We start from the raw sequence: 26,295 nt of genomic DNA, 5'->3' as shown, positions 1-26,295 counted from the left end.
TCAAGTATAAATCTAAAGATTCTAAATGTGCAGAGAGTTGGAATATCTGACATTGAACGTGTTCTGTGTGGTGATCTATTGCTGCCTGCCATAGCGATTAAAAACTGGGATGACGTTTACGACGGTCTGCTTTAATGATAAAGTAAACCACGAGGTTAAAGTGGACATTTCGAGATTAAAGCCAAAATTTCCACTTTAATCACAAAAAACACGTTTTCACCAAGTCCTTATCTTTTTTTCTCAGTGGCTCAAACACAGCGCTGCACATTATGTTGCTGTTGTGAAGTTGCAAAAAAAAAAAAAAAGACGGCACAGAAGACGGTAGGTGAGACTTTTAAAATGTATCGTGTCATAACGATCGGGAATATGCGACGCTTGAATATAAAAGCACCACGAATGCATCTGTATGTCGGCATTTTGCTTCACCACATCGAACCATTTATCAAACATCGAAGCGCGGACACCGATCTCGTAGGTTCCACAAAGCCGCTTCCCGTCACATGTAGATAGTAACCAGAGACCCGGACGTCACGTTCCGACTTTTAGCACACTGCGCCCCCTGACTTTTTGATGGTACTGCAACTCCTGCATGCGTCACGTTAATTTCTGAGGACCTGCTCAGAGGACGCGTCAAATGAACGCTGAGAACGTGTGGCAGCCATGATGCGTGCGTGTATGCGTTCTGAGCGTGAAGTATAAATGAGCCCTTAGGTGGTGTACTTATCTCCTGAATACAGTTTATTTTTGTATAGCCCAAAACCACACAGGAAGTGCCGCAATGGGCTTTAACAGGCCCCGCCTTTTGACAGCCCCCCAGCCTTGACTCTCTGAGAAGACAAGGAAAAACTCCCAATAAAACCTTGTAGGGAAAATGGAAGAAACCTCGGGAAAGGCAGTTCAAAGAGAGACCCCTTTCCAGGTAGGTTGGGCATGCAGTGGGTGTCAAAAGTAGGGGGTCAATACAATACAATACACAGAACAGAACAATTCCTTAAGACAGCATAATAATAAAAATTTTAGAAGTACGGTTTAACAGTAGATGATATGACATAATTAGGTTTGGATATTTTTAGAGTCCTGGAGACCTCATCCATCTAGCTGCCTCCCCATTTGGCCATTCCACGGCTGAAACGTTGCTCCGATGAAAGGACCCCTCTTTCCCATGATTCCTGTGATCCTCCATCAGGGATGACTTTACCATAGGCAGGCAAACAACTTGGCAGGTGGGCCGTGGCACCAATTGCCACATTTGGGTACCGAGAAAAGAAACAGAATAGGTGAGGGTTAGTATTCAAATATAATTATCATGTTACTTATGTTATAGTGCTAATGACTAACAACAGAGATGCAGTATGTACAGTTAATCAGCAGCTCTAGTCAGGGTGTGCTAAACTAAAGTCGTGAGTCTTCAGCCGGGATTTAAAGGCTGAGACTGAAGGGGCATCTCTTATGGAAGCAGGAAGACCATTCCACAGTTTAGGGGTCCTGTAACTAAAAGCTCGACCTCCCACTGTTATTTTATTAATCCTTGGAATCCTAAGCAGACCGGCATCTTGAGATCTTAATGTGTGCTCAGGTTTGTAAGTCATGATAAGTTCAGACAAGTAAGCTGGACCTCGGCCATTTAATGCTTTTATATGTTAAAAGGAGGATTTTGAAATCTGCCCTAAACTTAACCAGGAGCCATTGTGAGGATTTAAGAACTGGAGTTATGTGTTCGTATTTTCTTGTTCTTGTAATAATTCTTGCAGCAGCATTTTGGATTAACTGGAGGCTGTATAGAGAACAGTTTGAACAGCCAGTGAACACCGCATTGCAGTAGTCAATCCTACTAGAGATAAATGCATTAATTAATTTCTCACAATCCTGTTTATTTAGAAATAAATATGAATGAGACCCAACGTCTCGGGAGAGCCTCACTTGTATGCCTCCTGCATTCGAAGGTGCATGGTCAGTTGCCATAAATGGATGTCTTCTCAGAGCTGTGGGTGATAAGAGAGATACAAGAGTTAGCGATTACGCCCCCTGGTGTCCCGGAGTGGTAGCCCTTACCTCAGATGAGCCTGCAAGGTGACCCTGCGCGATACAAGACATTCACGACTTTTATTACTCCTTTTGTAGCGCCATCATCTGTGTGTTTTGTTTATTACTGGATCCTGTTCAGTGGACGCAGTGGATTCTCCATGATTGACAGGAGCCTGCTTGGTGCCCGTCGCTCTGCCACAGATGTCAAACTGTCCAGCTTCATTCCTACAATAGAGTCTGCCTTTGTCACCAGTTTGTCCAGGCATCCCTCTTCTTTATGCTGCCTCCCCAGGACACCACCGCGTAGAAGAGGACACTCGCCACAACCATCTGATAGAACATCTCAGCATCTTATTGCAGATGTTGAAGGACGCCAGCCTTCTAAGGAAGTATAGTCGGCTCTGTCCTCTCTTACACAGAGCATCAGTATTGGCAGTCCAGTCCAGTTTATCATCCAGCTGCACTCCCAGGTATTTATAGGTCTGCACCCTCTGCACAGTCACCTCTGATGATCACAGGGTCCATGAGGGTCCTGGGCCTCCTAAAATCCACCACCAGCTCCTTGGTTTTGCTGGTGTTCAGTTGTAGGTGGTTTGAGTCGCACCATTTAACAAAGTCCTTGATTAGGTTCCTATACTCCTCCTCCTGCCCACTCCTGATGCAGCCCATGATAGCAGTGTCATCAGCGAACCTTTGCACGTGGCAAGACTCCGAGTTGTATTGGAAGTCCGATGTATGTTGGCTGAACAAGACCGGAGAAAGTCCAGTCCTCTGTGCTGCTGACCACAATGTCAGACCTGCAGTTCATACTGAGGTCTGTCTGTAAGATAGTCTACGATCCATGGCACCAGGTATGAATCTACTCGAATCTCAGTCAGCTTGTCCCTAAGGAGCAGAGGTTGGACGGTGTTGAAGGTGCTAGAGAAGTCCAGAAACATAATTCTTACAGCACCACTGCCTCTGTCCAAGTGGAAGAGGGATCGGTGTAGCATATAGATGATGGCATCCTCCGCTCCTATCTTCTCCTGGTATGCGAACTGCAGAGGGTCGAGGGCGTGGTGGACCTGTGGCCTCAGGCGGTGAAGCAGCAGCCACTCCATGGTCTTCATCACATTCATTAACGACAGGCAACGGGGAGAAGAGCCCCTTAGTAGAGTGTTTGGCCGACACTCGGGGGGGCAGAAAGAAGTGGGCACTCCTGCTGAGCTCTTAAGAGGAGCAGAAGTGACCAGAAGGTGGTTTGGCTCACTGCATGAGGCCGTTTAAGGCAGCGAGAGTCAGAGGCTTGAGAGGTTGTAGCCCCAGAGTGAGTGGTGAACCCGAGTCTCAGTCTGGAGGAGCTGAATGAAGCCAGGGATCGTGAAACTACCAGACCAGCAGAAGAAAGAGAAGGTCAGCTGCAGGTATGGTGACTCCTCTGGTGCAGGGTCCTGATGGAAGAAACAGGGGAGCCTCCAGCTAAAGAAGGCACTGGATTTTGCATTTAAAGAGAATGACTTCCTGCCCTTGTTTTTATCCTCATTTATAAATGTATTTAATTATTGGAATTTTTTTAACTTGTTTTTAATGGATTATTTATTTATGGACATTTTGATGCACTGCACGATTTATTTGGGCACTGGCTTTGTTGGTTTAATAACAGCACTGCTTGCACTTTGCTTCATTTGGTGTCCTCATTGTCCAGCTCATCCAGTTAAGTTACAGACGGTGTCGGGTCCAAGAGGATCCCTAAAGGGAAATGGAAGCCATGGTGCAGAACCCGCATTGTTACAGGGAGTGAAGCTAAAGTTAGAAAGTGGGATTCATCAGAAAATGGAACGAGCCTTCACAAAACTGATCATGTCATTCATTTCTCAATTCCGTCTCCACCCTTCTTCTTCTTCAATGCACTGCCGCCACCTGCCTGGCAGTGCCCAGATTCCAGCAGAATAAAAGGTTTTGTCTTGTCCTCATCACCACTCGTACCCTGAGTTATCGTTGAACGCTACGTGCCGAGGACTACCACAGTCACTAGTGCAAGTTACTGTGACTTGCTGGAGACCAATGTGAAGCCTGCTATTCGATCAAAGTGACGGGGACTGCAGTCTCATGGAGTCCTTTTGCTGTAAAAAGACGACGACACACACACTGCTAAGAAAACCAAGGCTTTGTCTGGAGAAACTGAAGTTTGAGGTATTGCCACATCCTCCTTATTCACCAGATTTAGCACCATTTCACTTCCGCCTTTTTTATTTGGACCTCAAAAAAAAATATGTGAGTGGTTGTCAATTCAAGATAGATGACGACATAAAGAAAGCGGTGTACACGAATGGTGGCGAGGACGAGACAAAACCTTTTACGAGTATTCTGCTGGAATCCAGGCACTGCCAGGCAGATGGCACCAGGCAGGTGGAGACTCCATAGAGAAATGACACAATCAGAATCATTCCATTTTCTTACTTTAGCTTGACTCCCCTTTATACATTAGCTGTTCAATTTTTGTTATATATCAACTAGGGTTCCTCCTCTGACTGGGGTTCAAATTCATTCCATTTTTGATTCTTTTGTATGCGTTCATGTTGTTAATGTTCATTTGTAATTGATTGAGTTTATGTTTCAGTGCCTCGGTGATGCTCCATGTCTGTTGTGGGTGGTCCCCCTTGTCAAAAATGGACACTTACAAAGGGGTCTCCTTTTACTCCCTGCCATTGAATCTGATCAAACAAAACAAGACCAGCATTTCATTTATTGGTATAAGCAAAGGCCATTGTTTATTAATCATTATTAAAACGCAGTCAATAATATTAATAAAGAATTCAAAAGAGAAAGTGCAGACTTTTTTTTTTTTTAATGAAGAAGTCTGTGATGTGAAGTGTTCAGCCCAGCAGAGAAGCTACTGTAGGTCTGTGCTAAAATATTCCAAAGGAAAAGTTGATTGAACAAAAAAAAAAAAAAGAAACAAAACAATTTAGCCATTCAGACAAGTGGCACTGGCCAGGCCCCTCCCCTAACCCCACCCCTCCCATAGCCCCGCCCTCACCTCCGATATCACAGAGCATCATGGACTCGACATTCACACTTTGTCATCTTTCCTCCTTTGCTTGTCTTCACTGTTTCAACTGCTGGACGTCTCCTTTCTCGTATGTCTTTTTCCTTTCGTAACGCTTTTATCGTTTTGCTGCATTGCCTCAGACGAGACTCCATTCAGTTTCCTTTCATGGTGGCTCTTCTATTCGGCCACACTGACTGTCACCTGGACTTGGTTCTCCTTTGAGTCACGTTTCGTCCGTCAATAAATGTCCACCATTGGTTCCTCAGTGTACAATGCATAAAACTCCCATAAGTCATGTCCACCATCTTTGAATGGTCCCAAAATGAAGGATGGGAGATGAAGGTCAAAAAATGAAGAATACAATCATAATCTACAATCACCTAAAATTCAGAGTCAATAGTATAACAAAAACGTGCAATAGTGCAATTTCCTCTTTGCTCTTTACAGAAGGAGATTCTCTCGTCATTCTGTCCAGGTTGCATTCCATCAGGTGCATTTAGTGACGACTTGGTCTGCCGTTGTTTCTGCCAGGATCGCCGTCACTTTTCAGTCTTCGTGGGTTTCGGAGCTTCTGATCCCAGCGCTAGGAAGAAGCAAACAAAAAAAACATCTTTGGTTACTAAATTTAAAATGTCTGCCCTTCCATCTATCCGCCAATTCTTTGTTCCTACATGTCGAGGTTAGAATACTTCCCAGGTATGAATAGAATATTAGAATCTTCGAGACGAGAACTGGCCATTCAGCCCAACAAAGCTCGCCAGTCCTGTCCACTTATTTCTTCCAAGAAAACATCAAGTCGAGTTTTGAAAGTCCCTAAAGTCCTACCTTCCACCACACTACTTGGTCATTTAATCCAAGTGTCTATCGTTCTTCGTGTAAAGAAAAACTTCCTAATGTTTGTGTGAAATTTCCCCTTAACATGTTTCCAACTGTGTCCCAGTGTTCTTGATGAACTCATTTTAAAGTCATCGTCTCGATCCACTGGACTAATTCCCTTCATTATTTTAAACACTTCAGTCAGGTCTCCTCTTTTGCTTAAACTGTGAAGGCTCAGCTCTTTTAATCTTTCCTCATAATTCAACCGCTGTAGTCCTGGAATCAGCCATTTGCTGTTCTCTGGACCTTTTCTTGTGCTGTTATGTCCTTTTTGTAGCCTGGAGACCAAAACTGCACACAGGACACCAGATGAGGCCTCACCAGTTTGTTATAAAGCTGCTCCACACCTCAAGGCGCTATATAACCTGACATTCTGTTACCCTTTTTAATGGCTTCTGAACACTGTCAGGAAGTCGATAGCTTAGAGTTCATTGTGACTCCTAAGTCCTTCTCATAAGGTGGACTCTCGATTTTCCAACCACACATTGTGTATTCAAACCTCACATTTTTACTTCCTATCTGTAATTCTGACATTAAATTTCATCTTTCAAATCTGCCCGCCCGTCTGCTGTTCAAGTCCTTCTGTGATATAACGGATTCCAAATTATCTGCCAATCCACCTATCTTGGTATCATCTGCAAACTTAACCAGCTTGTTACTTATATTCCTATCTAAATCATTTATAAATATTAAAAATAGCAGCGACCCCAGCACTGACCCCTGTGGAACACCACTCTTAACATTAATAATACAAAAGGGGAAGTATTTGATTATGTGCTCCTTTGTTAATAAACATCTTCTTTTATAAAGAGTTTTCACCGTTCTCCTTAGTTTGTCTATTCTTTTACAAGTACTACTTAGTTAGTAGTAAAAGAATAGTCAAGGAGGAGGTGAAGTGCATCAGGAATAGTAAAGGGGAATTAAAAAATACAGGCAGTGAAATAGCGGACGCTCTAAAATCGCATTTATCGGAGATCTTCACATATGAGGAGGTGGATAACCTCCCAGCAGTAAAAGGGACTATTAGATAGATAGATAGATAGATAGATAGATAGATAGATAGATAGATAGATAGATAGATAGATAGATAGATAGATAGATAGATAGATATGAAAGGCACTATATGATAGATAGATAGATAGATAGATAGATAGATAGATAGATAGATAGATAGATAGATAGATAGATAGATAGATAGATAGATAGATAGATAGATAGATTCTTTATTAATCCCAAGGGGAAATTCACATAATCCAGCAGCAGTATACTGATACAAAGAAACAATATTAAATTAAATAGTAATAAAAATGAAAAAAATTCAAATAAAATTAATGTTAGCATTTAATCCCCCGGGTGGAATTGAAGAGTCGCATAGTGTGGGGGAGGAACGATCTCCTCAGTCTGTCAGTGGAGCAGGACGGTGACAAAAGTCTGTCACTGAAGCTACTCCTCTGCCTGGAGATGATCCTGTTCAGTGGATTCTTCATGATTGACAGGAGTTTGCTTAATGCCCGTCGTTCTGCCACAGATGTTAAACTGTCTAACTTTAATCCTACAATAGAGCCTGCCTTCTTAACAAGTTTGTCCAGGCGTGAGGCGTCTTTCATCTTTATGCTGCCACCCCAGCACACCACCCCGTAGAAGAGGGCATTCGCCACAACCGTCTGTTAAGTAGGTACTGAGGGATGTAGAAATTGTAGAGAGAGAAGAGCTGTTGAGATAAATATGCTCAAATCAAACAAATCACCAGGACCAAATAATGTTTACCCCTTAATTCTTAAGGAGGTTACTGAGTGCAGATATAAACCCTTGATGCATATTTAGGAAGTCACTGCACACTTGGGAAATTCTGAAGAACTGGAAAATGGCAAATATCATCCCGTTATATAAAAAGGGTGACCGCGCAGATCCAAGCAACTATAGGCCAGTGGGCTTAACGTGCATCACAGGAAAATTAATGGAAGGAGTTACTAAGGATAAGATTGAGCAACACATGGCAAGGACAGGACAGTCAGCATGGGGCCAGAAGAGGGAGGTCGTGTTTTACTAACATGCTGGAATTCTATGGAAGCAGCAAAAGGATACGATCAGAGTGGAGCTTATGATATTATTTATCTGGACTTTCTGAAAGCATTTGATGAGGTGCCACATGAGAGGGTGGGCATCAAACTAAAAGAAGTGGCAGTTCAGGGTGTGGTGTGTAAGTGAGTGCAGAATTGGTTCAGACACAGGAAAGAGAGGGTGATGGGGTGAGGTACCTGATCAGAATTGACTGACGTAAAGAGTGGTGTCCAGTAGGGGTCAGTGCTGGGGCCACTGCTACATTTAATATTTATAAATGATTTGGATAGGAATATAAATAACAAGCTGGCTAAGTTTGCAGAGGATACCAAGATAGGTGGATTGGCAGATAATCTGGCATCCATTGAATCATCACAGAAAGACTTGGACAGCAGACAGGCTTGGGCAGATTTGTGGACGATGAAATTAATGTCAGTAAATGTAAAGTATTACACATAGGAAGCAACAATGTTAGGTTTGAATACACAATGGGCAGTCGGAAAATCGAGAGTACACCTCATGAGAAGGATTTGGGAGTCATAGTGTCCTAAGCTATCAACTTCCAGACACAGTGTTGAGAAGCCATTAAGAAGGCTAATAGAATGTCAGGTTATATAGCGCCTTGATGTGTGCAGTACAAGTCACAGGAGGTTCTGCTCAAGCTTTATAACAAACACACTGGTGAGACTTCATGTTGTTAATTTTGGTTCCCAGGCTACAAAAAAAGAAATAGTTTCACTTGATTTTATATGAAGTTCCTACCGCTTGTGTTGAGTCAGTATGGTGGCCTGACCTCCACTATGAGGACAAAAGAACACAACAAGCAACTCAATGAGAATCTCCAAGTCACTGAATATCCAGTTAACTTAATCATGATGACGTAGAAAGAGTATGGCAGAGCAGGAAATCTGCTAAAGCAGGTCATCCACCAAAACTGAATGAAACAAGTGAGGAGGCCACCAAGAGACTTCTTAGAACTCCGAAGGACTCACCAACCAAGTGTTGGTTTTCACAAAGTTTGCTGCTTCAGTGTTTTTAGATCTTTCTTGTCAGATGTTTCTGTAAGTTACTGAAGCAGAATTACAAGCAGCTCAGAAGTTTCAATGCGTTTTGGATTTCTGAAAAGGTGGATCCACATTTTAAAACACCTGAACTTCATTATGAGATATCTGTAAATGTTAATACATAACCCTGTAATGGTGTGACACATGCATGTCAGATATGTCATCCTCTAGGCTCCTCTGAGGTATGTACTACCACCCCAGGTCGAGAGGAGGTGCTGGTGCTAACCTTATTTTCTTGTATTTCCTGCATAGTGATGTGATGAGAAGACTCCCAGTAAGGGTAATTGACCCCCCCCCCCACCATGTTTTTCACAAGGAGGTGTTACTCAATACGACGGTGACCCCAAAAGACAGAGCTCCTTCCCAACACGACTATCACTGGCGTACTGAGCCGCGAGAGATTCCCAAAGTAATAAACATCCGATTTTCATTTTGTTGTGGCACAGTCGAGTGAATATTTTGTTTATAACCTTTGCATTTGATTAAACGGGGACAATCAGGTTGGCGTCCCAACATTTCAATGTGTGGACCTGCAATTCCTTCCCCATCGACCTCCGTGGCTCCTGAAAATTGAAAGGCAGATGGACATTTCTGCCAATGCACAAGTCCTAACAGTTATCAAACAGATTTGAATTTAAATTATTAAAAAAAAGAAAAAGTTGGCAAGTTAGCCAACTCAACAAATACATTTCATGAGTCACATTTCAGCTCTTGGCTGCCCTACTGATGACTTTTGATGAATCATTTTTGTTCCCACAATGAATGGTTTGAATTACCTCTGACACCGAGTTGCACATAAAGGCTGCCCAGCTTTATGGGTTTAAGTTGGCTCCAGCTGCAGACACCCAATTGCAGGATTGCAGGATTTTGTCACCTGGTTTACTTGACCTGGGTCACACATAAAACCCTAATCTTAACCACAGTTTAACCAGGTGTTATCACTGACATATAATGTAAGGCAGTCGTCTCAAACTCCAGTCCTGGAGGGCCGCAGTGGCTGCAGGTTTTCATTCTTACCCTTTTCTGAATTGGTGACCAGTGTCACACATGTGTGCATGGGAGGCAGCCAAAGGGTCTAAATGAGAGTAATGCCACACCAGACAAGGAGGTGACGAAGCGCGCTGACCTGTTTTCTCGCTTTCCTGCAGACCGTTCACAGGAAATTTCGCCTGGTCCTGATGACATCATTTCAGGTTCCGGTCCTTCTGATGACGTCACTTCCGGTGCAGAACCAATGAACGAAGAGCCTTCTGTTTCTGTTCCCTTCTGATGACGTCACTTCTGGGTCCGAGCCTATGGAAGAGGACTCTTCCGCTTCCGCCCTCGATGATCTCACTTCCCTTGCTGGCTTCTAAAGCCTCCATATTTTACCCTAACTCATCAGTTCTGTTTTGGACTCTGTTCAAAGTACATCAGTGTGAACAATTTATCTTTTTGCAGCCAGGAAATATTATATGGGAGGCTGCCCCAAATCTTCTTTATGACTCTTGGGTCTGTGTTTTGTGATACCAGTTTTTGCTGCTAATTAACCCTAACCCTGACCCTAACTCCTTTTCCTTTCGTTTTAATGGACTTGTTTTTTAAGATTTGTTCCCCTGCATTTCTTCCTCTTTCCTCTGAATTGCTTCATTTCTTTACTTCCATGGCACCCAAACATAAATGAAATGTGAAGTGAGGGAGCCAATAGAAGCCCACCTAAGTCAGGGCCACAAACTCCAACCAGTTGCTTAATTAGGCTCTGATTCTTGTCGTTAAACTCGTTCTTTAATTCCATGGCTTGTTGCTGCTCTGATTGTGTAACAGCAGACATTTCTGTAATTGCTGTTTTTCTCTTTTCTAAGAGCACTGGGGACCTGAGCAGATCAACATTCCTGAGACCTTCACCTTTCTTTATTTTCAGATATTCTATGATGGACACAGTTTGCTGGTCAAGTTTGGGCTCATTTTGTATCTCATTATTGTTTGGCTGCTAATTAAGGAAAAAGAAACAGTTAAGGGGTCCGAGTCTTCAAGAACAAGACAATTAAAATGAATGCAAAAGAAGTTAATTAGCAGCAAAAACAGGTCACTAATTAAGAAAAAGGTCAAAATGAAAACCTGCAGCCACTGCAGCCCTCCAGGACTGGAGTTGGAGACCACTGATGTAAGGTAAGTGGGCCTCTGGAAATCCACAGCTAGAGCTTTTGCCACCATAGTCACCATGTACAGTAACTCCAGTTGAGGTCGAGTCGGTTCTCCTCTCTTGTGAAAAGTTTGGTGCGATTTACTGTTATAAAGCATTCATCACCCTTAAACCACCAATCTGAATTGTGGATCCTGGTGGGGGGGCTGCATTGGCTACAGGTTTCACTTCCCAACACTTCCTTAATTAGGAACCATTTACTGCTGCTAATAAAATTAACACAAACGTGAGTGGCTTTTCAAGATTCAGAAGCCTTCATTGTTTCCAGCAGCAGAGATGTAAAGCATGCCAACAGAGGACGGTTAAGATGGTCCAACTCACATTTCGGTGTCCATCATACTGTAAAATGCATGGAAGAATATGCCGTACATATTCAAGTGGGTCTTTTCAGTTTGGTATTGTTCTACCCTGGCTGAGAGACCCCAGTCAGTCAGGATTGGAAACGGCATCTCCAGCACCACCACACTGTGCAACGTTGCTCCACAGGGCTGTGTTCTTAGTCCATAGCTGTTCACTGTACTGACTCACAATGCACAGCTAATAGCTAATGCATCAGGTTCGCTGACAACACAACTGTGGTGAGCCTCATCAGCAAGAACAACGAGTCAGGATACCAGGAGGAAATGTGGAGGTTAACGGACCGGTGCAAAGCCAACAGCCTGTCTCAGAACGTAAACCAAACAAAGGAGATGGTTGTTGACTTCAGAAGAAGTAGAGGTGACCACTCTCCGCTGTATATAAAATGGCTCAAGCGTGGAGATCTTCCAAAGCATCAAATGGCCATGTGGCGCATTTCCCCAAGGGTGATCTGGCTCATAAGATCCTCATTTTTGGGGACCTGAGTGGCTGGACCAGGCTAAGGGGTCACTCACGTAACACCTGGCTGCAGCAGATAGAGGGTCATTTCTGGAGGGTGGGACTGGACCGCGTGTCTGCCTGGGAGGGTTGCCAACCGGGATCCCGAGTTGTTTCATCGTGTGGTGGGTGCGGCAACACACTGTACCAGTGCATGCTCCCCGACTTGACTTGACTTGATACATCTCAGAATCCGTAAACTAATATGTCCCATGTAGTGATTTACCATCGTCAAGTGCCGATCTTCAGATTGTTCCCAGAGTTAAACACAATGAAGCAGTAAAGCAGCCTTTGTATCCTCTAACGTTCTGGAGCACATCACCGCTTTACACGTGGTAGGCATCTTCTCTTAAGAGTTTTAAGAACTTTTAATTCAGCATTTAATTATTTTTACTTTTCTTCTTTCTGATATAAATATCCATCCATTAATTACTTTGCAGTTTGCATGTTCTCCCCGTGTCTGCACTCCTGAGAAGCCAATCATCTAACGTGACATATCCAACAACTGGATCCAATTAGTCTAGGGCTAGCTAGGATAAAATAAAACCGGTTTGATTTTCTCATTGGTTGGAGGGGCAGGTTTCTTTGAGAGTGAAGAACCTGTGAGTGTTTGGCTGTTAATATAATGCAAGGAATAAGGAACACTTATGTTTTGAACCTTACAGAAAGAAGAGAAGTTCATCTGTATGGCGTCAGAAACTTCACATGCCGTAACAGAATGGCGGCACGGTGGCGCAGTGGGTAGCGCTGCTGCCTCACAGTTAGGAAACCCGGGTTCGCTTCCTGGGTCCTCCCTGCATGGAGTTTGCATGTTCTCCCCGTGTCTGCGTGGGTTTCCTCTCACAGTCCAAAGACATGCAGGTTAGGTGCATTGGCGATCCTAAAATTGTCCCTAGTGTGTGCTTGGAGTGTGTGTGTGTGTGTGCCCTGTGGTGGGCTGGCACCCTGCCCGAGGTTTGTTTCCTGCCTTGCACTCTGTCTTAGCTGGGATTGGCTCCAGCAGTCCCCCCATGACCCTGTGTTAGGATATAGCAGGTTGTAAGATGACTGACTGACTATGTTTTATTATTTATTGGTATCTAAAATAGACAACTGTCGTGCAATACTCAAGTAACTGATTTTCTGTCTATAATAACTAAGCACCAAGCCGCCTTCCTCCCACACCTCTTCTGTATACTGTCTCTTTAAATACAATCGCTTTCTCTTTCACAGAGGAGCATTCTGACGCCCTTCTAGCAGCTCAGCTGTGAGATAGCGGGCACCCTGCGCCAACCCTCGAGGGTTGGCAAGTGAAGCAAGCAGGTTATGTTATGTTTAAGAAAATTGAACCACTGTTAGTCACAGACCCTTCAACCATTACTAACACACATCAATCGATGCCAGTTTCACAATAACTTGAGCCACCACAAGCCTTTTTGTCCTCCATTTTGAACTCTATTGTAACGTGCTGTTAAAAAACTCGGATTTAATGTCGTCTACTATCACATGGAATTCTATCCTATTATCTCTATTACTTATGAATATGACACATTGTTACAAAACTACTTAACCCTTTCAAACTCATTTTTTCCCCCCCGTTATCTGCTACTTTAATTTAACTGGCTATAACGTCATCACGCTTTACTCAATATTTATCTTCCACATCTCAAAAAAAAGGTTGGGCATTTCTCTTTCAGAATTTTTGCAGCTATACACCTATGTTACAGCAGAATAAGTTGCAAAATTCAGTAATATTTTTACAAAAAAAATGCATTTTGAATGTTATTCTTATTTCCATAGGTCTTGGAAAAAGCTTCCAAACACAGCAAAAGTATCAGTGAATGTGCAAGGAGCACCCAGAAAAAAATGGTTATAAAACACAATATATCTACAATCAGTCTGCATATCTGTCCAGTTTTACTGTTTTGAAACGGCAAACACTTCAGAGCCTTTCCTGTACGGACCTCGCGGTTCATCCCAAGAACTCTAAACGCACTTCATCAGCCCATCAAGTGCTCCTTGTAGAAATGATTGCACTTCTAAGTACAATCACCTCACTGTAAACTTACACTACTGTTAGAATATTACACAACCTGCGCCACTTTATAAAGCGCGAATTTACATATGATGACGATATCATTTTTAAGATAAATGCAGCAAAATATGTTTATTACATTATACAGATAAAATATTAACATCATTTAAATAATCTATATTGCTACTAATTAAACATGTGAGGACACGTGTCGTAGCGCTAGCAAGGATCTGGTGCCCCGTTCAGGCTTTGTTCGTGCCTCGCGCTGTATTCTTGCTGGGGCTCGCGTGACATTGGATGAATAGAATAATTACATACGTACTACGAAGATATTTCGATGTTCCTTAAAAGTTTTGAAGAATCGGCTTTCTCAGCATACAGATGGCTTAACGTCTATTACAGAGCTGATTGTGTGGCAATTGGGTATTTGGAGAAAGAAAAGGAAGGACAGGAATTGGAGGTTAGTACGTTTGAGAGAGACAGCACTGCTACAGGAACTTATTTCATCGAAGGCCGCGCACAGCGCAGTAAGTATCTTGCGTGAGGCAGGAACAATCACTGGACAGGGCGCCATTTCATCACTATCTCTGTGCCACCGTGTTCCCGTGTTTAATAACATGCTTTAACTCCTATCATCATGAAAATTATATCACGTATACATCTCAGTATTTAAATTATTCAGAGAGCTGTAATATCACGAATGTAATGGATTCTGTGTCCTGTCGGAGGAAGAGAAAGCCTGTTTAAGAAGCACGTAGTGATTCACACACACAGAGCACATAGAAGACCAAATACAAAACAAAGCATTTAACGTGCTGCTTTAGTTGCTATGGGATTTGAGAAACTAGTAAATGAAACGATTTTAAGATGAAGTTTATGATGTTCTGCTTTAATGACAAAATAAACTACGTGATTAAATTGAAAATTTTGAGATTAAAGTTGACATTCCACGCTTTTTTCCACACTGTATCCCTATTTTTCTTTTCTCTGTACCCTAACAAGTTTTCATATGACACTCAGACAGTTGGCTACGACTCACCTTTTCACGGCGACTTTGATATCTGACAACTTCTATTTTATTTCGGGCACTGTGCGACTTTGTGAACTTGAGCTTTCGCATTTGTCCGACATGTTATGTCACTCAATCAACTTCCTTTTGTTGATTATACCACTGTTTAAACCAACAAATAAGACGTTTTTCTTTGTCTCTACTTGGCATTCGCTGAAATTCTTCTATTTTCCCCCATGCTGTTGCCATTGCCTTTTCACAGAACACTGAGCTTAAGGGCTATTTACATTGATTTGCATATTCAAAGAGGTGTAATTCAGGGAGGAGTTGGGGTGGGGCAGCAGGCGCATGCACGAACGTTACTTTTCACGCTGACCGGGATTTATGGAGCGGAAGAACGTGGAAGTTGGCATTTGCACAGATTTATTCATCTGGGCTTTTTGTGCATACGCACATTTCTTCTTTTCTCCGTACGCCATGTTTTAGTGTGAATTCTACGCACGGCGTTATGCATGAGGCCCCAGGACTCTAACGACTTGGACTTTTGTCTTTTTGCTGATATATCAGGAGCGCCACACACCCCTTTCCAGTGACCCCATGACCCCCATGCTCTCCCAAACCGTCTACTGACTTCATATGAAAAGTCACCAGAGACTCGAATGTCACTGCCGAGGTAAGTAAACCTCTCGACAAAACATTGCAATGTGATTTCAGGATATGAAATATGGAAATTTTAATGACAGAATACTGTACTTTAAATACAGCAATGAAGAAATTCATAATTTGATGCAGTTTTTTTGAGTTTAAAGGGTTAATAAACTAAAATTGTGATAACTGCTCCAACTTTCATATCACTTAACTAAGTCACCAAATGCACCTGAATGTTACGCCCTGCTGACTTTGTTGAACTTGTCCTTGACTATGAAGGTCTCATGCAGTGGAGGTTTATTATTGAGAGCTTTAGAGAAGGCAACAGCAGTAGATGCACGAAAGTAGCACTTTGTCACAATTTTCATTTTCACATTATTCTTCTCCTAACCGAGAGACATATTAAAAAATTTCCAGGGGTTGACAACCTGATCTACAATAACATTAAGTTCATGTGTGATCATAAGCTCCAATATGTGGCCTGAAAATGTATTTAGTAAATTCTGAAGAACTAAGCAGGTACAGAAATTCCTTACATCTTTGACCTACATGAACATTAACTCTTTCAGAGCTGATGCCGACTTCTGTCAAAAGGAGGAGTTGATGATGGTAATCAACTGTAAACTGATAAAACCAACCGTTATGTTTTAGTTGGACTCTCGTTGCTAGAAGGAAAGTTAGCTTGATTGGTTTGACTGAGATTTCCTGGGCTTGTGTGAGTAGTAAGGCACAAACAAGAGCAAAACTGGCACTGACATAATGGCAAGAGATCAAAGCGAATGTGTAAAGCAAAATAAAAGCTTTGCCTATTATCTTAGAACTGGACTTTGAGTTGCCGGACTCCGATTTTGATACAAGTGATCGAAAACGAATGTGAGGTTGCAGCTTCAGCTGATTGGTCCCCAGTTAATCATGGTGTTGAGCAGGTTCATGTAGGCTGACACACCGATGGCAGTGTTCGCCAGGAGGACTGCCACTTAAGAATCTCACTGCGACCGTGACCCCTGCTGCTGCTGCCGCCGCCACCCCAACCACACAAAGACAGCCTGGCAGCCGCAGCTTGCAGCAACAGACATTTTATGTTGATTTCTGTGTGAAACCATTGCTTTTCAGAAACTAGAGTTAAAAGGACCAGTTAAGACAATCCTACGATGATGCAGTCTTTGCATGGAGACAGCTGACGGAGAAGCATTGAGAAAAACAGAAAGGTTTACATGTGGTGTTTACTGGTTTGGAGAAGATAGAGTGTCACGTCAAGAGGTCCAGAGGTGCATGAGTGAGAAACCCTAACCCCAAATCCTAAAACAGATAGTGAGAGACAAGAGAGGTAAACACAAGAGAAACTAACATGTTGGTGGAAAGTGCAATCACTGCGTCTTTTGTCCTCACCCAGAAATGCACTTGAGGATTGTCCAGGACTCGTGTTAAAACAGACAAGACCCCAGTTAGTGGAGGTCTGCATCAGGGGTCTTCTTGAAGTCCTCACCTTTTTAGTTTGATTATGAAGATGTTGAGTCATGGGATAGAAGACCACTCCCCATGGCACAGGCATGGTGCTGATGGCATTTTGTTGTGTAGCATCAGAAGAGAGGAAGTGGAGAGGAAGTTGGAAGAATGGAGAAGAGAGTAGAAAGAGAAATAGGAAGAAGAAGATGGAAGATATAATGTTTAATGATGATCAGCATTCAGAAAGTTAGCCTGCAAGGAGAGTTACTGAAACATGCGGAGAAGTTTAAATATCCAGGATCGGTGGTAGCCCAAGATGGAGAATTTGATGCAGAGATAACACACGGAGTGCAGTGTGGATGGAACCATTGGAAGGTGTCAGGAGTGTTGTGTGATTGAAGAATTAGCGTGAAGGTTAAAGGGGAAATTTTTAATATAGCAGTAAGCCCAGAAATGATGTAGGGGGCTGAGACGTGAGCAGTAAAGGGAGCCCAGGAGAAGAAGTTGAATGTGACAGAAATTAGAATGTAGAGATGGATGTGTGGAGCTACAAAAAGGACAGAATAACAAACAAGATCATCAAAGGTACAATAAAAGTGGGAGAGAAATCTAAGAAAGTATGGGAAAGTAGGTTGAAGACACATGAACATGTGTGATGAGGAGAGATAAGGAATATGTGGGAAAAAGAATGATGGGTTGTGGAAGTCCAGGGGAAGAAAAAATGAGGGAGAGCAATGTGGTGGCTGATGGATAAAGTAAATGAATGATCTGAAGGAAAAGGATCTGATTACGGAGATGGTGTGGCTGTTGGAGAAGGTTGATCAAGCCCATCAACCTCACATCGAAGTGGGGAAAGATAAAGAGGAAAAAGAAGAAGTTAAGACAATCTTATCATTATTAATAAAATAAATGGAGAATAGCTCTGAAAGTCCTGACAAAACGCTGGTGACCGATAAATAATTATAAATTGAACTGAATGTGTTCCCTTTATCGTAAGAGTAAGATATTCAAAAGAGGCCAATTTCTCTAAAAAGAGGGTCTTAAAGTATTAGCAAAAAACAGAGCTATGATGCCCCCTTTCCTGCCTTTACTTATGACATGGATGAAGCTATAATTTGGTGGTGTGGTATCACGTAGGGAAATGAGCCAAGCCAAGTTTTAGGTGGATTCATGGACGATAGATTGATCACAGACACGTTGACGTAATCAGAAACGTTTGTAATCTTATAATTGTAATTGCTTTTTGTTTATATACTTCTTTTGTCTTTCTGTCTTTGTATATGAAGGAGAACAAACAAAGTAAGAATTTCATTACATGGTTTAAACCTGTGTTTTACTGTGTATATGACAATAAAAGTCTTGTATCTTGTAGGCAACAGATCGGTATTGTCATTTTGGTAGCAACCTTGGCACTGATTTCTGATCACGTCTCTTTCACCTGATCCTTAAAGGATAAGCGCAGTATTTTTTCCAGCCAAAGTAAATTCTTCACAAACATTATACAGTCATATGAAAAAGTTTGGGAACCCCTCTCAGCCTGCATAATAATTGACTCTCCTTTCAACAAAACAGATATCAGTGGTGTGTCTTTCATTTCCTAGGACCATCTGAGCACTGCGGTGTTTTCTGAACAAAGATTTTTAGTGACGCAGTATTTAGTCGTATGAAATTAAATCAAATGTGAAAAACTGGCTGTGCAAAAATGTGGGTCCCCATGTAGTTTTGCTGATTTGAATGCCTGTCACTGCTCAATGCTGATTACTTGGTTGGATGAGCTCATTAAGCCTTGAACTTCATAGACAGGAGTGTCCAATCATGAGTGCTAAAAGGTATTCTATGTGGTCAATCACAAGTTGTGCTTCCTTCCCTTTGACTCTCCTCTGAAGAGTGACAGAGAGCATGGGATCCTCAGAGCAACTCTCAACAGATCTGAAAACAAAGATTGTTGAGTGTCCTGGTTTAGGGGAAGGCTACAAAAAGCCATCTCAGAGGTTTAAACTGTCAGTTTCAACTGTAAGGAATGGAATCAGAAAATGGAAGGCCACAGGCACAGTTGATGTTAAACCAACAGGCCAAGAAAAATACAGGAGTGACATATGAGCAGGATTGTGAGAATGGTGACAGACAACCACAGATCACCTCCAAAGACCTGCAAGAACATCTCGCTGCTGATGGTGTATCTGGACATCGTTCTACAATTCAGCGCAATTTGCACAAAGAACATCAGTATGGCAGAGTGATGAGAGAGAAGCCCTTTCTGCACTCGCGCCACAAACAGAGTCGCTTGTTGTATCAAATGCTCATTTAGACAAGTCAGATTCATTTTGGAACAAAGTGCTTTGGACCGATGGGACAAAAATAGATAGACAGATACTTTATTAATCCCTGGGGGAAATTCACATAATCCAGCAGCAGCATACTTATAAAGAACGATATTAAATTAAAGAGTGATAAAAATGCAAGTATAACAGACAATAACTTTGTATAATGTTAACGTTTACCAAACCCCCCATGAAGGGTGGAAATGAAGAGTCGCACAGTGAATGGAGTTATTTGGTCAGAGCAAAAAGCACTTTGCATGGCGGAAAAAGAACACAGCATTCGAAGAAAAACACCGGCTACCTCCTGTCAAATTTGGTGGAGGGTCCATCATGCTGTGGGGCTGCGTGACCAGTTCAGGGACTGGGGCCCTTGTTAAAGTCGAGGGTCGCATGAATTCAACCCAATATCAACAAGTTCTTCAGAATAATGTTCAAGCATCAGTCACAAAGGTGAAGTTACGCAGGGGTTGGATATTCCAACAAGACGATGAGCCAAAACACAGTTCAAAATCTACAAAGACATTCACACAGAGGGAGAAGTACAATGTTCTGGAATGGCCGTCACAGTCCCCTGACTTGAATATCATCGAAAATCTATGGGATGATTTGAAGCAGGCTGTCCATCAAATTGAACTGAACTGGAGAGATTTTGTATGAAGAATGGTCAGAAATACCTCCATCCAGAATCCAGACACTCATCACAGGCTATAGAAGGACAGCGTCTGGAGGCTCAAAGGAGCAAAAGGAGGCTCAACTAAGTATTGACGTCATGTCTCTGTTGCCCACATTTATGCACCTGTCTAATTTTGTTATGATGCATATTGCATATTTTCTGTTCATCCAATAAACTTATGTCACTGCTGAAATCCTACTGTGTCCATAAGGCATGTCGTATATTAAAAGGAAGTTGCAACTTTAAAAGCTCAGCCAATGAGAAACAAAAATCCAAAGAATTAAGAGGGGTTCCCAAACTTTTTCATATGACTATATATACACATTAATTTTCCACCCAAAATTGCATTAGAAAGTTAAGCGTTTTCTATAAATTTTGAAAAATATCTCGCCTGCCCCAGTATTTTGTATTGGAAGCTATGGGGCATGGATCACCACCGGAAAATAAAAGCCTAAAGACTTACCGAAAAAGTCCACTTCAAAGTGGCAAAGATTTCGATATAACAAAATGTGCTTTCCATGTTTCTAAACGTATGTTTCTGATAACATCCGGGATCTGGAAATGATCTTTTTATCGCATATTCCTGGTAGTACAGGTGAAGTATCCCTAATCTGAAATCCCTGGGACCAGAAGTATTTCAGATTTTGGAATATTTGGTATACATAATGAGAAGCCTTGTAAACATTATTGAACAAGTAAGGAAATGCAGCCAAACCTGCTAAATGACGACTCACACGTCTAATAATTCATATTGCTTAGCCGTTATTAGGATGTGCGTTGACGTGACAAATCTGATGAATATGCTGTACGGACTCTGGTATAGTTCCCTTTTAAGAGGGCCAATGCTGCGTATTTGCACCAAAGTACCAAAATACGCGTATGCAACTTTCCACACAAATTTTATACATCTTTTTTTTTTTTTTTTATTTGGGTGCCACTCAGCACTTTTGGTCTGCGGTGTAGGTGTTATTGTTTCTCTCACACACGCACGAGGCATATTGAAACTGCTGTGGCACTTCATGGGGTAATTGATAATCGATTGAGTGGCGGTTTTTCATAGATCTCAACCCTGGTTGCTATTTGTGTATCCTAGCTTTGTGGCGTGTTGCATAAATATGAAAGTAAATCAACACAACATCAAGAAAACTGGCAGAGAAAATCGGTACTGACCCCTACTCTCTTTTCTGTTTCTTTTTCCGGCCTGCGCCACCACCACCTACTCAAAGCTTCATGATGCTCAAACAATGATGGACGGATTAAAAGGCAGAAGTCTACGTGACCATCATCATCATCAAGCCCTTCCGTGAGAATCCTAAATCCAAAGAGGACTGTTTCATTTATGTTAGGTAGAATGCCCAGAGGGGACTGGGTGGTCCCGTGGCCTGCAGATTTTATTTTTTCTCTCCAGCCGTCTGCAGTTTTATTTTGTTTTTTCTGTCCTCCCTGGCCATCGGACCTTACTCTTATTCTATGTTAATTAATGTTGATTTATTTTGTTTTATAATTGTGTCTTTCATTTTTCTATTCTTTAATATGTAAAGCACTTTGAGCTACTGTTTGTATGAAAATGTGCTATAGAAATAAATGTTGTTGTTGTTGTAGTGTGATTTGACCTTTCAAGAGGAAGCCAAGAGAAGTGAAAGGTTATTGAGGAGGAAGACAACTTCTGAGGTCACACGCATGGCTGGACTTTTAAAATGGCTGACTCTCATAACACTGATGATTTATTTTTTTGTTCAAAAATAACATTTATAAGATCATTTATAATGGGTGTGAAATCCCATGATGCACATCAACACTTAACAACTGTCTTGGTTTGAAAAATGGACAAATTCAGTAAGCTTTAAGGTTTTTTATTTTCTGGTTGTGCTACATGCCCCGTAGCCTCCATTTTAAAATGGTAGGTAGGGGAAGATATTTTTTTAAATTTATAAAAAACACTTAACATTAGAAAATTATTTTGCACGGAAAACATATGCATACCATACTTGTGAAGAAGTAGCTTCAGCTTGAAAAATAGCAAACTTTCCTTTAATGTAAAACTTGTCCTGTGTCTCATTCAAGATTGAATGTTAGTAACAACATTTCAATTTATTGCACATTTTCATGCTTAAAAGTAGCTCACAATAGCAATGGCTACTTTGAGAGGGTAACAATAAGGAAAGTGAAAAACTTTTTTAAGACCATAAGAACAAGAAAGTATGTCCAGCTTAATAAAAAAACTGATGAGGATAAACTGGTAAAGGGTTCACGTACAAGGCCTGGGGCTGGAAAAAGCAAATCAACTAGAAGTATCAGGGCCGGTCCAAATACATCACTTTCAAATTACATACCTTGACTTTTTTGCCCAGGCGGTCTTTCCATTTTTCTGCAATGGAGCCCTCAACCAGAAGCAGCCTGCAGACACAGACACATAATTACTTATGAGACGAAAAGTTGGGACAGAAAGGCTGGAGCAGGTGCCATCAGTATGAAGAGCTGCTCCACACAACGTGTCACAAATGTCTGAGAAGGCTACTAAGAGGACCCAAATAACGTGCCCAGCATTGACTCAACAAACCTGGGGTTTCCTTTTGTTTATTGGACAGTGTGACACTTTACAGTAAGGATGTTTCTGCCATGGACTGACAACTCAGAAAGTATTGCAGCTGTGGGAAATGTCCTGCAATGTTCCTGTTCACCAAGATCTTTGAGAGGCTGGTCCTGGACTGTATGAGTCCTCTTGTGGTGGACCACCTGGACCCACTGCTCTCTGCCTGTCAGACAAAGACTGGAGTGGAGGAGGCAAAGACCTATCTGCTCCACGAGGCTGGACAAAGCTGGCCACACTGTGAGGATGATGTCTGTTGATGTCTCCAGTGCCTTCAATACCATCCAGCCATCCCTGTTAAGGTGTCAACTCATAGATATGCAGGTAGATGAGCTTGCGGTGTCCTTATGATGGACTGTCAGGCAGTTTGTGAGACTTGAGGACTGCGTGAGAAACACAGGAGCACCACAAGAAACAGGCCTGCCTGCTTTAACCTTCACTCTGTGACACCTCAGACTAGAAATAGAACAGCAGGCCACATCACTTGAGTAAATTCTGAGATAAATCAGCATCTATGAGGTCTATCGAAAAGGAGGATGAAACTGAGGCAAGGAGTCAGGAAGAGTATTTTGAGAATGGTCTGCATCTTAACATCAGCAACACCAAGGAACTGCTTATTGACTTTCATCTCACCAAAGAGTTTACATATCCATTTAATATTTAAGGAGCAGATATAGAGGTGGTCCACCCCTACAAGTACTTGGGGGTCCACTTTATTGTCAGGTTGGACTGGTCACATAACACAAAGAAACTATAAAAGACTCTTCTTTCAAAGGAGACTGCGTTCTTTTAATGTGAGAAGCGCTATCCTTCACATCTACAATTTTGTGATCGCCAGTGTGGTGTGCTGGGCTGGTAACATCACTTCAAGAAAGGACCACCAAATCAACAAGCTGATTTAAAGGGCCTACTCTGTTATGAGATGCACATTGGCACAGCTGGTGGTGGTAGTGGAGGAATGTATGAAAACAAAACTGGGTGCCGTTATGAACAAAGCTGCACAGCCTCTCTCTGACTCATCAACACGGAGGACTGTGAGCCAACAAATTAATCAACAGATGTGTGTCAAGAAAAGTGACTGGGGGTCCTTTATACTGTACCAACAGCAATACACCTGTATAGCGCCTCACTGGGACTGCAAAGTCAGACTTTTTAATTTATTTATTTGTTTTAGTCATTCTGGTGTGTGTTCAGACCATAGTAACTATCTATCTATCTATCTATCTATTGTATAGTGCCTTTCACATCTATCTATCTCTCTATTATATAGTTCCTTCCATATCTCTCTATCTATCTATTATATAGTGCCTTTCACATCTATCTATCGATCTATCTTTCTATCTAATATACAGTGCCTTCCATATCTATCTAACGGAGTCCCATCTAATCTAAAATGCAGCAGCACTCAGTTGACGTACCTGGACTGCTCCTCGCTCTCGTAGCCCATTATCACATACTCCTCGTTGGCGTGCAGGGGTGGGCACAAGCAGCCCGAGTTTGAGTACAAAGTGACGGTGTCCCGAGGAATATTAACTAGGGAAGACTTGAGGATCTCCTTCACTTCCACCACAGCAGTAACATCATGACACCTGCTTCTTACTTCCTTCACCTTCGCCCGTATAACTGTCAAAGGAATCAAAGCAGAGAAGATGTTAGTGAATAGAAGTACAATTATCTGATGAGTGTTGGCCAAGAGCAGGTGCCACTATCAACATTGCAGGTTCCATTTACATTCGCAGACAGGAAGTGGTGGAAGTAGAAGAAAAGGACTGGCAGTACCCCGGTTGTTCTTCATCCTCCTCCCACATGCTGTACTGTGCAGCGCCTTCACATTTTTCACCTTTTCGTATATCGCAGCCTTGTGCTGAAATCATTTTTTCTCCCTTTTTAAGCAACACTGCATACTAAGAATGACCAAAGAAATGCTGGATTTTAAGATTTTTTGCAAATGTTTAAGAAATATCAAACTGACGCAAATATTCAGCCCCTTTCATCTGTACTTAATTGAAGTCCCTTTGTCAGCGGTCCCAGCCAGAAGTCCACTTGAGTCTGGTGCCATGATTTGTGATTTCAGATTTGTGGATGTTCTGCCATTCTTTTCTGCAGATCCTCCTCAAGCTCTGTCAGGCTGGTGGAGAGCACTGGTGGGCCGTCATTTCCAGGTCTCTCTGGAGATGTTCGATTGAATTGAAGTCTGAGATCCTGCTGGGCCATTTAAGAACAATCCCAGAGTTGTCCATAAGCCACTCCTGTGTTGTCCTTGCTTTGTGCTTTGGCTCACCATCCTGTTAAAAGTCTGCAGTGATCTGAGCAGGTTTTCACTGCTCTTTGCTCCGTTCAGCTTTCCTTCAACCCTTTCTAATTATCCTAGTTAAGCCCACAGCAGGATGCTACCACCACACTTCACCACTGGTATGGCATTGCACAGGTGATGAGTGGTGCCTGGTTTCCTCTGGATGTGACACTAATCCTGGTTTCATCAGACCAGAAAGTCTCGTCTCTGCCCATCTGAATGAACGTCCTTTTGGTACCTTTTTTAAAACTCCACAGAGCTCTCATGTGACTTCTCCTCCATCTGGCCCAGATCAGTGGAGCATTGCACTGATGATTGTCCTTCTGGAAGTCCAAGGCCCCAACCCGTCCCCTCCCCCACCACCTTCTTCACGCAGGTTCTTCAGGAGATCATCCAGAGTGACCTTCAGGTTCTTAGACACCACCCTTACCGATGCCCTTCTTTCATGATTGCTCAATATTGCCGTGTGGCCCGCTCTAAGAAAAATCGTGCTTGTTCCAAACTTACTCCATGTATGGATTATGGAGGCCACTGTGTCCTTGGAAATCTTCAGTGCTGTAGGAATTTTTTGCCGCTTTTCCCAGGTCAGTGTCTCTGAGCTCTGCTCCTTAGATCACCCCAGTCCCAAAGGTATCACGTCCTCGTGAGCTGAACAACTTCCGGCCTGTCGCTCTGACGTCACATGTGATGAAGACCATGGAGTGGCTGCTGCTTCACCACCTGAGGCCACAGGTCCACATACCAGGAGAAGGAGGGCGCAGAGGATGCCATCATCTATATGCTACACCGATCCCTCTCCCACTTCGACAGAGGCAGAGGTTCTGTAAGAATTATGTTTCTGGACTTCTCTAGCACCTTCAACACCATCTAACCTCTGCTCCTTAGAGACAAGCTGACTGAGATGGGAGTAGAGTCATACCTGGTGGCATCGGTGGATCGTGGACTATCTTACAGACAGACCTCAGTATGTGCGTCTCGGGAACTGCAGGTCTGACATTGTGGTTAGCAGCACAGGAGCACCGCAGGGGACTTGACTTTCTCCGGTCCTGTTCAGCCAACATACATCGGACTTCCAATACGAGTCCTGCAACGTGCAAATGTTCACTGACGACACTGCTATGGTGGGCTGCACCAGGAGTGGGCAGGAGTAGGAGTATAGGAACCTAATCAAGGACTTTGTTAAATGGTGCGACTCAAACCACCTACA

General features: G+C 42.6%; 1 protein-coding gene across 1 annotated transcript in view; it reads right to left on the bottom strand.

Annotated features, from left to right (window-relative positions):
- Positions 1 to 4,748: 4,748 nt before the first annotated feature.
- frzb (frizzled related protein) overlaps positions 4,749 to 26,295 on the bottom strand; it is a 62,610-nt gene continuing 41,063 nt past the window's right edge. The window contains exons 4-6 of the mRNA XM_039757730.1: positions 24,214 to 24,418; positions 22,539 to 22,602; positions 4,749 to 5,639 (exon numbers count right to left, since the gene is read on the bottom strand). Coding sequence (XP_039613664.1) covers positions 5,553 to 5,639; positions 22,539 to 22,602; positions 24,214 to 24,418 — 356 coding nt within the window. The 3' untranslated portion in view covers positions 4,749 to 5,552. The remainder of the gene's footprint in view (positions 5,640 to 22,538; positions 22,603 to 24,213; positions 24,419 to 26,295) is intronic.

Source organism: Polypterus senegalus, chromosome 6 (genome assembly GCF_016835505.1).
Source record: "Polypterus senegalus isolate Bchr_013 chromosome 6, ASM1683550v1, whole genome shotgun sequence".
NCBI classification, from domain to species: Eukaryota; Metazoa; Chordata; class Cladistia; order Polypteriformes; family Polypteridae; genus Polypterus; species Polypterus senegalus.
This window is presented reverse-complemented; position numbering and strand designations above follow the sequence as displayed.